Source organism: Haemaphysalis longicornis, unplaced genomic scaffold (genome assembly GCF_048455015.1).
Source record: "Haemaphysalis longicornis isolate Haplotype H1 unplaced genomic scaffold, Haemaphysalis longicornis Haplotype H1 scaffold_6, whole genome shotgun sequence".
Classification (NCBI taxonomy): domain Eukaryota; kingdom Metazoa; phylum Arthropoda; class Arachnida; order Ixodida; family Ixodidae; genus Haemaphysalis; species Haemaphysalis longicornis.
In genome coordinates this window covers 69703565-69715514 of record NW_027526407.1, presented here as the reverse complement: position 1 = coordinate 69715514, position 11950 = coordinate 69703565, and the positions used below count along the sequence as shown (strand labels likewise).

The 11950-nt window shown below is 48.6% G+C and overlaps 1 protein-coding gene across 1 annotated transcript; it reads right to left on the bottom strand.

Annotated features, from left to right (window-relative positions):
* Window positions 1-4766: 4766 nt before the first annotated feature.
* LOC144142888 (large ribosomal subunit protein uL14m-like) lies at window positions 4767-7848 on the bottom strand. The gene is made up of 4 exons (XM_077674715.1): window positions 7706-7848; window positions 7260-7440; window positions 6286-6436; window positions 4767-5136 (listed from the first exon to the last, which is right to left on the bottom strand). Exons 2-4 carry the CDS (start codon window positions 7298-7300, stop codon window positions 4912-4914), a joined length of 417 nt encoding a protein of 138 aa, XP_077530841.1. The 5' UTR covers window positions 7301-7440; window positions 7706-7848; the 3' UTR covers window positions 4767-4911.
* Window positions 7849-11950: the final 4102 nt, after the last annotated feature.

Sequence of the window (11950 nt, the reverse complement as noted above, 5' to 3'; positions counted from 1 at the left end):
TACACGCTGTCTTGTTGCGTTCTCTCGGGAAGATGGGTTGCTCTGTGTTGAGCAATGTTGCCTTCTCCCTCCTTGTAGGGTCCGTCTGTCTCTGGAAAGTTCTCTGGTAGGCTCTGTTGACTACATGCTCTCTCGGGAAGAGGTGCTCTCAAAGATGTCCTGCGTGTTCTGAATACAAACGGGATGGATGCCGGATGCTGTCGTCTCTTTTATTGGCTGAAGAGGAGGCTGAGAGAAGTCAGAGACAATCCACACAAATGCGGATGCTCTCTTTTGTCCAGAGTTAGTCAATACACACCAGTTTCGAAACTCCCCATAGGGCTCGTGTATCAAAAAACGGTCGCCGGTTGGCCCTCCCTGCGCTGGGTGCGAACAGGGGCAAGTAAGGTCCCTGAAATTACCTTAGGGGCAAGTTGACTAGCCTGCCATCTGTCGGCAGAAAGCTGAAGTAGTAGGTACTCAAGGGCTTGCAGCTGCTGCTGCTAGCCATGGAAAGGAAAACGGAAAACATAAGTAAACATTACCTAATTTAAAGTTTTCTAATTTGAAAAGCAAGCTCTTTTTTTTTTTTATTAGGTCGTGTTATTAAGTGAATGTCCGGCAGAATTCAGTTTTTGTTCCTTAGGTAGCAAGCCGGTACACTCGCCCCTCAGCTACCTACCATGAAACGGGGGTGCTTGGGCTGCCCGGATTATGAAGCGGAGTTTCGCAACTGATGTATACTATTGAAGAACTCTGCTTTTATCCACATCCACGTGTGAATGTGAGTGGTTTTTTTTTGTTTTGTTTTGTTTTTAGCACCCCTCCTCGCAGTGCAGAGGGGTAAAAGTGATAAATAAAGTCCCCTTCACCCCGAGTTGTTGCATCAGCCCTGGCTACCACCCCTCAAGCGTAGGATATGGTTACATGTATGTAAATTCTGCAGAAAGTGGCAGCAAAAATACAGCTGCCCCGGTAGCCGAGTTGGTATGGCATCAGGCACGTAATCCAAAGCTTTCGGGCTTGGTGAGGCACATTTTTCACCATTTCTTTTTGTTCGAAACATTTCTAAACTCCGATATCTGAAAAACGAAAAAATGCCGAGCGACGACTGCCGTGCCCTCTGGCATTCTTGACAGCTTGATTTCTTCTGATTACCCGGACACGTCCCTCGCCTTGCCTTGACCAAACAACTCCCCACGCCCCGACCCAGCAGCCCTGACACCTCTCGACCCACGTACAACTCCATCCTCTCCCTCCACACTAACTCCTGACAGTGATATCCGCCCCCCAACCCTTCCCTCACCACCCAACAGGCCTACATCCTCTGCCGACTACAGGCCGAAACCTACTTTAACCACATCATCCTATCCCACATTTCCCCTTTGTCACATCCCTCTCAACACCCACATCCCCACCCCTCCTCTTCCCCTGAGCAGTGGGAGTCCGAGCTGACCAGCTCCGCACCGGAGCGCCAGGTCGCCCTGGTGCGGCATGCACTGGAGGCAGCCCGGATAAGAGGCCTCCTGGACTTAGGAGGCTAACCACGCCCTTTTACCCCTTCCCTTTGGCTCAATAAACGTTTTGCCACCACCATCTCTCTTGTGGTTGGGGGGTGGTCTGGTGCAATCTGTGTAGGTTGACATCAGTCTGTCAAAGCCAATCCACATGTGGTTAAAGTAGTTATCGCATACTTCAAAGACTGCTGTCCTGCGTAGCAGCTTGTAAATTAATGCCTACTCCATCATCACTGTGTTACACACAGTGACCATGTTATACAGACATAAGTTTGTATTAGTAGATACGCACAAAATAAAATGCACAGTAGCACAACTTCTTTGGAACCAGCAAAGCAGCAAGCCAGGCTGTTTGATTACTGCTAACCTTACAGAATGGCCAAACATGTAGGATGAAGTCGCAAAGGACCATGACAGTGCCTTGTCCTGCCAGCCTCGTAGTCTTCATTTCCAGCAGTGGATCAATTCTCTCGGTGAAGCCACACGTATTTGCGGAGGCAGTTTCAATGTGGTTATTGTAAGAGCACATTTCTACACGGCTGTTTCCGGCCTCGAGATCTTGGTTCTCAGACCATTTATTAATAGACAAGGTCCTTAGCTCACAGCCTTTCGCACGAGGTGACCCTGGGAGCAAAAGTCGCACCACCCCGGCGAAAATGAACAAAGACGTGTACATATCGTGTTTTAGTGTCCGCTGGGTACAGTTGCAGTTACTGGAGTAAGGATCGTATGTTGGGGTATGATTCTTCAACCTTCATAAAAGTGTTAGATTTTCAGAGAACCTACATTTCAGCCTTTTAAGGAGCCACGAAGAGAAAATACAACTTCGTTTAATTTGAAAGAATAGGATTCAGTATCTCACTCAGCTCCATTACAGCCACAAAATATGTTTTTTAACGAAAAAAAAGCAACAAGTATTTAAAATCTTTCAAATTTTGTGCCACAGTGACGTGTTATAAGCAAGAATGACGTCATATGGGCCAACAATAAAACAATTTTCAGTGTATTAACTGCACGTTAGCATTCAAGTGATGCGGTCAAATGGAACTAGAGGCCCCATTACAGGCGTCCAGTCATGTGTCGTCACGACAGGTCAGTTAGGCGGCCGCCAATCGCACAAACAAGGTTCCATGATGTCATAGAAAAGTTGCGGGAAATTGGCTAGGAAGTCGCGACTGCTTCACACGCTTTCTTTAATATCTCCGTTACTTGTTTGAAGATTGCGATGATATTGGTATCATTGTTATCGGGACTAAGCAGTCTTTCTAATAAACCCAACTTGTATTTTGTCTTCATGGCTGCTTTAAGAGTAATGGATTTCTCGTAATCCCACGAGTTGAATTAAGTACCCTACAAATTGTAAAACAACCATGTTAGTTTCCTTGATATTAGCAGGTGAAATGAGCTGACGCTGTACCTGAATACGTAGGACCATCCTTAAATGTGCAATTAAACTGTCCCTGGTTGTAAGCAGTGCTTCAGTGTCGGAGCATTGGTTGCATGCGAGAGAAACTCTGTCTCACAGTCCCATTCCACAAATAAATGATTTCTAGTTTGTTTTGAAAAAGGCAGTGTTAGAATGGAACTCTCCCAACCATGGACTGAAAAGACACTCGAAGAAAGAGAGACTGCAGGGTAATTCCCTCTTTTGAAGGATCAGGTATGTGCGCACATTGTCGAGACCTGTGACAGTCAACAAATAGACATGTATACATATGGTCATGGACAAATGAACCAGAACACACAAATTTGAAGAATATGGTTTGTGGTAACCACGTAATGATGGTGATGTATGTTTCGAAAGCCACATTTCCAAACTTCGTTGCTGTCACAAAGCCATGCAACAATTTCACTTGCATGGAAAAAATTGCGCTATTTGTGTGTTCCGATTCATACTTTAGCATTCAGTTTGTCCATGACTGTACATATACGATTACATGCAGTTGAGTTTATACTGCAGCTAAGTTCTGCAACCTCTTTGCAGTCCGAAACTTTTACGCTCTTTCCGGCCATCCTGGTCCGAAACCAATTTGGCAGTTTTTGCTGCCACGAAGAAAAACAAACTTCGCATGAAAAACTAACAGGATATTTATTTTTTCTCTCGCATTCTGCTTGAAACTCCTTTACCGATATTTGAGCAGCGTGTGAAACCGCTCGAGGCATTCTCTTGTGCACAGGCCAGGGTTGTTACTGCAGGTTTTGCAGAAAAAGTTTCCCTCCTGCCTTTTTCTTTTTCTATCGCTCCAAACACCACAGTCCTTGCTGCTTCGGCCTGGAATCTTGTAGAAGAAATGGCTCATCCCATCTAGCCTTTCCTCGCACTCCATATGTGGACACAGGACCCGCTTTTTGGCTCGATTCCTCAGACCACCTGTCAGCTGTTGGATGAAGTTGCGGCGGTACTGCAGGTTTCGCTGCTGTTTCTCGCCATGATTCTGCAGCTGTGTGTTCCTCGAAATAAAACCATTGACAGTGGGAACCTGAAAATGAGTGAAATCAGGCAAATTATCCGCATACACCTTCCAGTCTGCAGCACGTGGTCGAGCACTGTTCCCTCGTGTCGGCAGAGGTGCTGTCTCCACCGCCGTCGTGGTCTTAATCACTCGCTTCTGTCGAATCACTGTCATCACTATCTGATCGAGGCACATAATTCTCTTCCTCACCGAAATCATCATCGCTTTCGCTAAGTGCACCACTGTAAAACGCATGCAGTGAGAAAGTGGGCGCGTTTCTCGGTGAGCAGCGCACACGCGTGAACGCTCGGGAATCCAGAGTGCCTGTGCTGAACACTGGGCTGCACTCTAGCGCAAAAAGAAGTAAACTTCAACAAACAAAGTTCACTTATCCCTCAAGAGATGGCGTATCATGTATACAAAGAAAGTGCGCACATCGCAGTGAGAAAAACCGCGAAATTTAACCTTGAACACCTAGGTCGGTTTTGGGCAAAGCCTTACAACAGACCGCAAAGGTTTAATGCAGTTAGCATCCTTGGTTTGCTTAACTCTATTCTCAGCCTGTCGGTACTCGTACAGTCGTTTTCTTAGGGTAGATCGTCTATTTGACTTTCAAACCATAAAAGTGGGGTGCAAAGTCAATTGGGTTCGTCAACACAAATGTGTTACAAATGGAGGAACGTTAATCGCATCGCACTGACCGCCAATGGAGATGCCTCCTGCCTGACTTCTTCAAACTATGGCTCAAGGTTGCCACAAGTGCGAAGACTCCAGCTCGCAACATTAAGCTCAACTAAAAGCACACAACCACTACACAGAAAACACTAACAAACGTTTATTACAAACACTCGAATCGACGTCGTCGGCACAGAGCTGTTCCCCTAAGTGGAAAAAGAACAAAGCAGAGAACTCTGAACCCTAACCACCAGAGTGGTTTCACCACTGATCCTTCTTCAATTTAGTTAGACAAAGCGCGAGCAGAGGGCCAGGATCTTGGAGTAGCGAGCCTTGTCGCCCCTGAGGAAGGACGGGAGGGGTCCAATGACGCGAGTGCCCATGGGGTTGCCGTTGTCGTCCAGCAAGACCACGTTGTTGGTGTCGTAGCGGGGCACCAGGGGGCGCTGTTTCATGTGCTTGCAGCCGACCACGTAGCCTTGCTTCTTCTGGCCCAGCACAGCCATCAGCACCTGCGATGCACAGTTATTCAAACGAGAAGTTGCGAAACTCCCCATAGACCTTGCGTATCAAAAAATTGAAGCCATTCCACTCAATGTGAAAGCTGTCGGGAGTGCAGAGCAGTGATTCGCCATAATTGGCTGTACCACCAATTCAAATTTCCCACCTTCGCAGTGCTCGCGCGCACGCCCTGCCTGAAACTGTGCCAACGCGAGTTCTGTTCTCTTTGTGGTTTTCTCCCTGCACGTGCCGGCGTTGCACTGCCACATTTTGCGTTTACTATTGTAAAAAACTAACCCAACGGGCATCCTTAACTAAAGGAACGTGGGTGCTGCCGGTTATTTACGTATATTTTTCCTCAAATGTACCTACAGATTTCTTTACGCTGAACAACGGGAAGATGTATGACAAGCGGCAGCGTTTCACGAGTTTCGGCTGCTTATGACTATATAAACCGCTTGGCTTTCGAAGCCTCTGGGGTACGCCGCGAACAACAGCGTTGCCCCGGGACGCCGCCAATGGTGCTCTATATACTTGGGTCGAGCGAGCGAGCTAGGACGACAAGGCGAGCGCCTAAAATGCTCTGCACTTAAAATGGCCGCATGGGTTTGTTCGTTCATGACTTGGGTCTTTGAAGGTTTGCCGATTCATTGGACGCACTTTCAGCGAAGGTTGAATGCACTTTTAACTTTTGCGCTTCATTTAACTTTCTTCAGGAAGGGATGGTATTTTTTTTTTTTTTTACATTTGAAGCACACATGGCAAACAGCTTTCACGAAGAGGAACATTTGGGCTACTCGGTCAAACACTTACCAACCAGCACAAACGACCTTAGCCAACTCAAGGTCATTCACAGCCTGGTTCCCAGCTCTTCCAAGAGGAGAGCCCAGGTGAAATTTTTTTTCTAGCTAGAAATAGGCAGAATTTCTAGCTATAAATTCAGTTTCTAGCTCATTTCTAGCCGGATTGAGATTTTGTTCCAGCTCGAAGGAAAAAAAACCCTGCAAGTTGGAATTAATCGTCTCTAGCTAGACTAAGAATTTTTCTATATAGAAACTGTCGATTCCAGCTAGAATCTTTAAATCTAGTCAGAAATGAAACCAGAAATTATGATTTCTCGCTAGAAATGCTCTTTCCATTTTCACGAGGAGAGGGCTCACCTTATCACCGATGGTGGCAATTCCCGTCTTGTTGTAGACGTGTATTATTTTCGGCGGCTTGCCATCCATCATGGCCTGACGTCCGAGCGCGCTGTTGTCGACCACACGAAGGCGCGTCAGCTTCTGCAGGTGCTGGGCCACCGCGGTCGTGCTGGAAGACGCCACGATTGGCACGCATTCATCACCACTATGATAACCATCTTTGGTTTTCCCTTATTTCGTCTACCACCATTGGCAACCATTCCGTTAACCGAATGGCCCGCCTGATGTCCCTCACCTGAGTTACATGACATGCCTGACCTGACTTTTGATGATGATGGTCATCATCAGCCATTTGTTGACTGCAGGATATGGACCTTTTCCAATGACTGCCATACGCTGTCATGCCGCTAAGCATCATTCATTCTTTACCTCCTCAATGCACTTATGTTTATATCTGTAGACCTAAAAACAGCACTGTGTTTGTTTCGTCGTATTGCGCTGTTTATCCTTCAAATGACGCACCAACTCGCCGAATCTTTCGTTTTAGCTAATTGTCGCTTTCTCTTTACATCCTGTCCGATCTCCCACTACCCATTCTAGTTCTTATCTCGTGCAACGGTTGTCTCTCCTCGTCATAATATGACACTTGCGTCGCCTACGCAAGTATCACCTATATGCTAGCAAAATTCTGACAGTTGTTACTTCTCTACTGAAAACGTTGGCCTAACAAAAGGTTTTCCTTCAAGTCTGTTCATGCGGTCTGAAGTTTTAGAGGACAGAAAGTACACAATGATTGTGTACATTCTGTATTTAAAGAAGACACAAAACTCTTCCTGGATCTATCTAGCCATTTTTTGGGGAAAACGATGATCTGTGTTCACGTAAAATTTGAAGTGCCCTCAACTCGTCCCAACAGCACTGATTCCACATCTAACTTTTAACCCGATTTTGTTTTTTTCGAATACGGGTGCAAAAAGGGCAAATAGCCTCACCTGAACGCACGATGTGGACTACAGTGTCCTAGTAACGGCATGGTCGACGCCGACACCACTGAATACTGCTCGTTGAACCCCAGACAGAGTAGCAGAGGAATCTTGGAACAGCCGGGAGAGCTAGCACGCAGCCACCCGGACTAGATGCCGCATTTTCCGCCGTACACTGCTCTTGACATCACTGCAAAGTATGAGCAGGCATCAGCACCAAATGCTGAAACACACCACAAGTCAGAAAAACGTGGGGAGAACTCAAGCTGTCTGCTACATCGCCTGCGAAGCTTATGTTGTACGGGTCAGTGGAACGCATTTGGGAATGCGTCCAGCCACACATTGCGTGAAGTTCTCACTAAAGCGCTTCTACGTTCAATGTAAACCATTTGTGAAAGGTTATGGATTATAGTAAAACAGTAATAAGAGCCGCTGAAGGGCGATCGAGTACGCACCATGAGGGTCGGCCGGATGTTTGATGATGTCTATGGCGGTGCGGCTGATGGCAAAGTTGGTGCTGACTTTCCTGTGTCCGAGCGAGAAACAATGCCCGCTTTCCCAAAAGTTCGATGTAGTAAGTGCGGTCCCTAGACTACACTTAAATTGCACTTACAATATATTTAGTATAATCTAGGGATCGTATTGTAAGCATTACAAATGTTCGAGCAGTTTGAGCAGGTTTGAGCACAGTTTGAGCGCCATGATTCAAGTCAACCGACCGCACCGCAGTGCGTGTATCGTGTTCGTGGCGCAAGCCGCCAGCAACTGGTTGTGCTTAATTGTGTTATGTATCCCCTAAAGGTCCTTCAAAATTTGGACTAAAGTTGCTAAATCCCAATGGAGGGCCGTGGACTTCGGTACCCGCACGCTGCATACTGCAGCTCCGGGCACGGAGCAAGATAAACAGGAGCGCCGACTTCGCTCTCTCCTGCGGGCTCTTAATGTCCACCACTCGCGGAGCACAATGTAGATGGCGCAGCGAATGGTCAAGCGGCCGGCGTTCCTTGTGCGCCGGCGGGCGCGTTGGCGGAACGCATTCCGTCGGCTTTTGTCGTCTGCTTCGGCGACGGTAGTTTTGGGCACGGAGTGCTTTGGGCCTGCGTTGGCGCCGCTTCGCGTTCATTGCGCTCCTCCTTCACACGGCTTGATTGTTCGACACCACCTTCTGGGTAACCGGAACCCGAAGGAATTGAGTGGTCGTACGGCACGGCAAAGACACGTTAAGGACTGGTTTGCATGGCGGGGAAACAAAATGTAGAGCGCACATATAGACATATGGCTGCTATACAAACACTACCTTTTGCGCAGTGCTTGCCGAAAATGTGACTCCGTTTTGTAAATTTGTGAACACCAATTCGGGTGTGTTTTAACAGGTTTTACAAAAGGCGAGAAAATAACAGAAACGCGATAACATCACCCGCGACTGCCCGCGACTGCCCGCGACGTAGCAATCTGATCAAGATCGAGGCCCTGACAGTGCGGTCTTTTCACAAGCCTTCATTTCACGATATTTGAATTCGTCCGGACCCTATATCTCTGTGGTGATGACTCGCTAAAAGAAAAGGTTTGGCGAGCCGGATGTTTTGCTGGTCAGCCGCTTAAAGAAAGAAAAAAAAAACGCCGGGAACCCTCGTAGGCCGAAAATTGCGGCCATACAAAACGCAGCATTTTATTTGGAATCCACGGTGTTATCGACGAGATAACACGACCGTAGAGCGACAGTGAACATCGGGCGGTAAGTTGCAGTATGGGTTACAATGAAGGTTGCGTTTGATATTCTTGGGTGCCTTATCAAGATGACAGTGTTTTTGTACACTTATTACAACAGGGCAGCCGTCCAATTCAGTCATTGGCACAGAAATGTGTGTCTCATTGCCGTTTGCCGATGGAGACTCCGGGCGACCCTTGTAAGCATTGTTCGTGCGCAGAAGCCTGGGGCATAAATAATTAAGCAGGCGGCCGGAGAGCGGGCCAACAACAGTCGGTAATTTTTGCGCTGCAACGATCTGTCGTAAGCAGAATCACGCTAGACTGCATGTTGTGGCGCTTCATATTACTCTTGCTCATTCTTTGGTGATTCTAAAGTCGTCGTCGTTCAGTTGAGTCTTACATCTGCTGGGTTAGTACAATATTTTTAGCGGGTCTTCATAATGTCAGAATAAACGCCCCCCGATAGGGAATAAGCGATCGCCATGTATGCGGTGGCGTGCTATTCCGGCTGCGCACGGGTGTTTAAATTCCGCGCGTGCAGGCATTCCTCCTGCATAGTAGGACTGGCATACGACAGGCGTCGTTGCGAAAGAAACGACGCCTCTGGGGAGAGCGAAGAAGGGAAGAGCCATGTACAGAGGCACAGCGACGAGAGGGCAAACGAAGGAGGAAGAGAGCAAAGGGAAAGCTGGGCGGCCGGTGGCGCGTGGACATTATCGGCCCGAGCAAAAGAATTTTTCTGGGCCACAGTCGGCGCTCCTCTTTATATCTTGCTCCGTGGCTCCGGGTAAACCCCGCGAGCGCCCCCATGCCGCGCTCTCGTGTTACGGCTTAGTTTGCGCCCCTCGCACGCTTGGATCTTTGCGCGCTGCTATGTTCCTCCTCCCCTCTCCTCTAGAGATTCCAATAAACAGTATCGCCTCGGACTCGAGCTCAAAACACCAAGCAGACAGACCTGTCTTTCACACTTGGCACACGCATGCCACACTAACCCCAGTATTATTCTATTCCACCGTGCCCCTACAGGATGACCGTGCCGGTGCGGCAGGTCAAGACGATAAAGGTCTGAGGTCAACAACCCTCCCGACATTAGGCCTCCATCGAAGGAGGCTTGAGGTCGAGAGGGTTGTTGTGGAGGGGAAAGCTGCTTCTGCGTCCGGTCATGAGATACAGGCTCAATTATTATTCGCGCGAGGTCATTCTTAAACAAAGAGGCCCGTTGTCTAATGAAGAAAGTAACTATTTCCTCAAGGATCCCCAAGGATACCCTAGTCCGGAGCTCCCGGGACGCTTTGCACTTAAGCTTCGGCTCTCGAGTCGGCCAGCCCCTCCTCTCCCGTGAAATGGGTGTAGGGTTGGAAATGGGGGAGGGGGGGTATTATTGGGGATCTGTGTGCACGTCCAGAGAGCAGTTCGGACATGGGTGGGTGGGGTGTACAGCTGGGAGCGTGTTTATCTGACCATGTCGGCAGCGTAATTCGTTGTGGACCCAGTGGTTCCGCAATGCAGCAGGAACTACGTGTCACATCGCCATCATCCTCGCGGGTGGATGAACATTTTGTGCTGTGTTCCACTGTTCAAATTGTTGACTAGCTACGGAGACGCCGCCGTCTCTCGCTAATGCAGCATTAGAGAGTTTTAGCAGTCCGTCCGTTCCGTTGGTTACGTTGTTACCGGGTTGACCGAGACCCGTCTGCGCCTGCGCGCGCGGAAGGGCGAGGAGGCGGAGGACATGGCGAAGGCAGGCCCGCGGAACTAATCCCCCTTCCGTGACGAATGCCCGAGTGCCCAGACGGGTCCCGGTCAACACGCTAACTACGTACCGTACGGAACGGACGGACTGCTAAAACTTTATTATTTCTTTCAGCTTTCTCAAGCAGCTGAGACGAGCTTTTGCTGGCTCAGCCCTGTTCCTTCGGTGGTTTCGCAGATATGTGGGACTTCACTGCAAAGTAATTGGCGCAGCTCAGGCATCCTTGTACAGGTCGGCAATGGCGAAACACACTTGAGGAGCGACAGCTCTAAAAAAACTAGTTTTGGGCTATGATTTGGTCTCACCATACTAGCATGATCAGCCACACGGCGTGCGCGCATGAGCAGGCTTGTGCTAAAGTCCCTGTAATTCTATGTACTCCAGATTACACGAAGCAGTGCCTCCTTTTGGCCATAACACACTAAGTTTACTGAAACGGTTAGCCTTGTCAGAGAGCCACGGTCTCAAGAACATGACGCATACAATGTGGCGCTCTGAATGGTAAACGCATTTTGGGAATGGTGTCGCACCTAGGAGAAACCACCAACAATTTCCGTCATTATCATGTATTTACAAAAATCACATCAAGCAGAAATATCAACATCCATACATTGACAAACGATGTTGGCGTTTCAGAAAAACACAGCGTTGTCCAGGTTCTTGGTACCGCAGACAGGAAAGCCTGTTGGAACCGTGCGCCCTAACTCAAATGCGTATGCCGCGTGCACGGCGCAGCGGACCACAGATGGATGTGTGCCCGTGAAGGTCCACATCACTTGGATCAGCCCATCTGGAACGGGCCCTACACCCCGGGAACCAGTTCCTCAACCGTTGCGCATTGCCCGAGCTGGTGCTGCGCCAGTCGGGAGCACTGTAGCAGGCATCCCTGGCTTCGGCGCAGACCACGATTCGCCGCGACTTGCCAGGTCGGCTGACCTGGAACCAAGGAGGAGATAAGCAGGGTCGCCTAATAGGCAAGGAACGCATGATGCCTCCCCTTGATAACAACGTATGGGTGCGAGCTAGTTGGTAGACCCTTGATAGATAGTTGGTAGACCTTTGATAGTTGGTAGCTTGATAGACCACAGTTAAGCGCAGCAAGAAACCAGAAGGACATGGTAGAGTAGTACAGGCACTTTTACACCGATCGTCGAGCTAGGAATGTGACTTAACTTATAGGTATGAGCTAGTTCGTGCTCTATGGTATGAGTATACCAACTAAGTTGGCGCTCATACC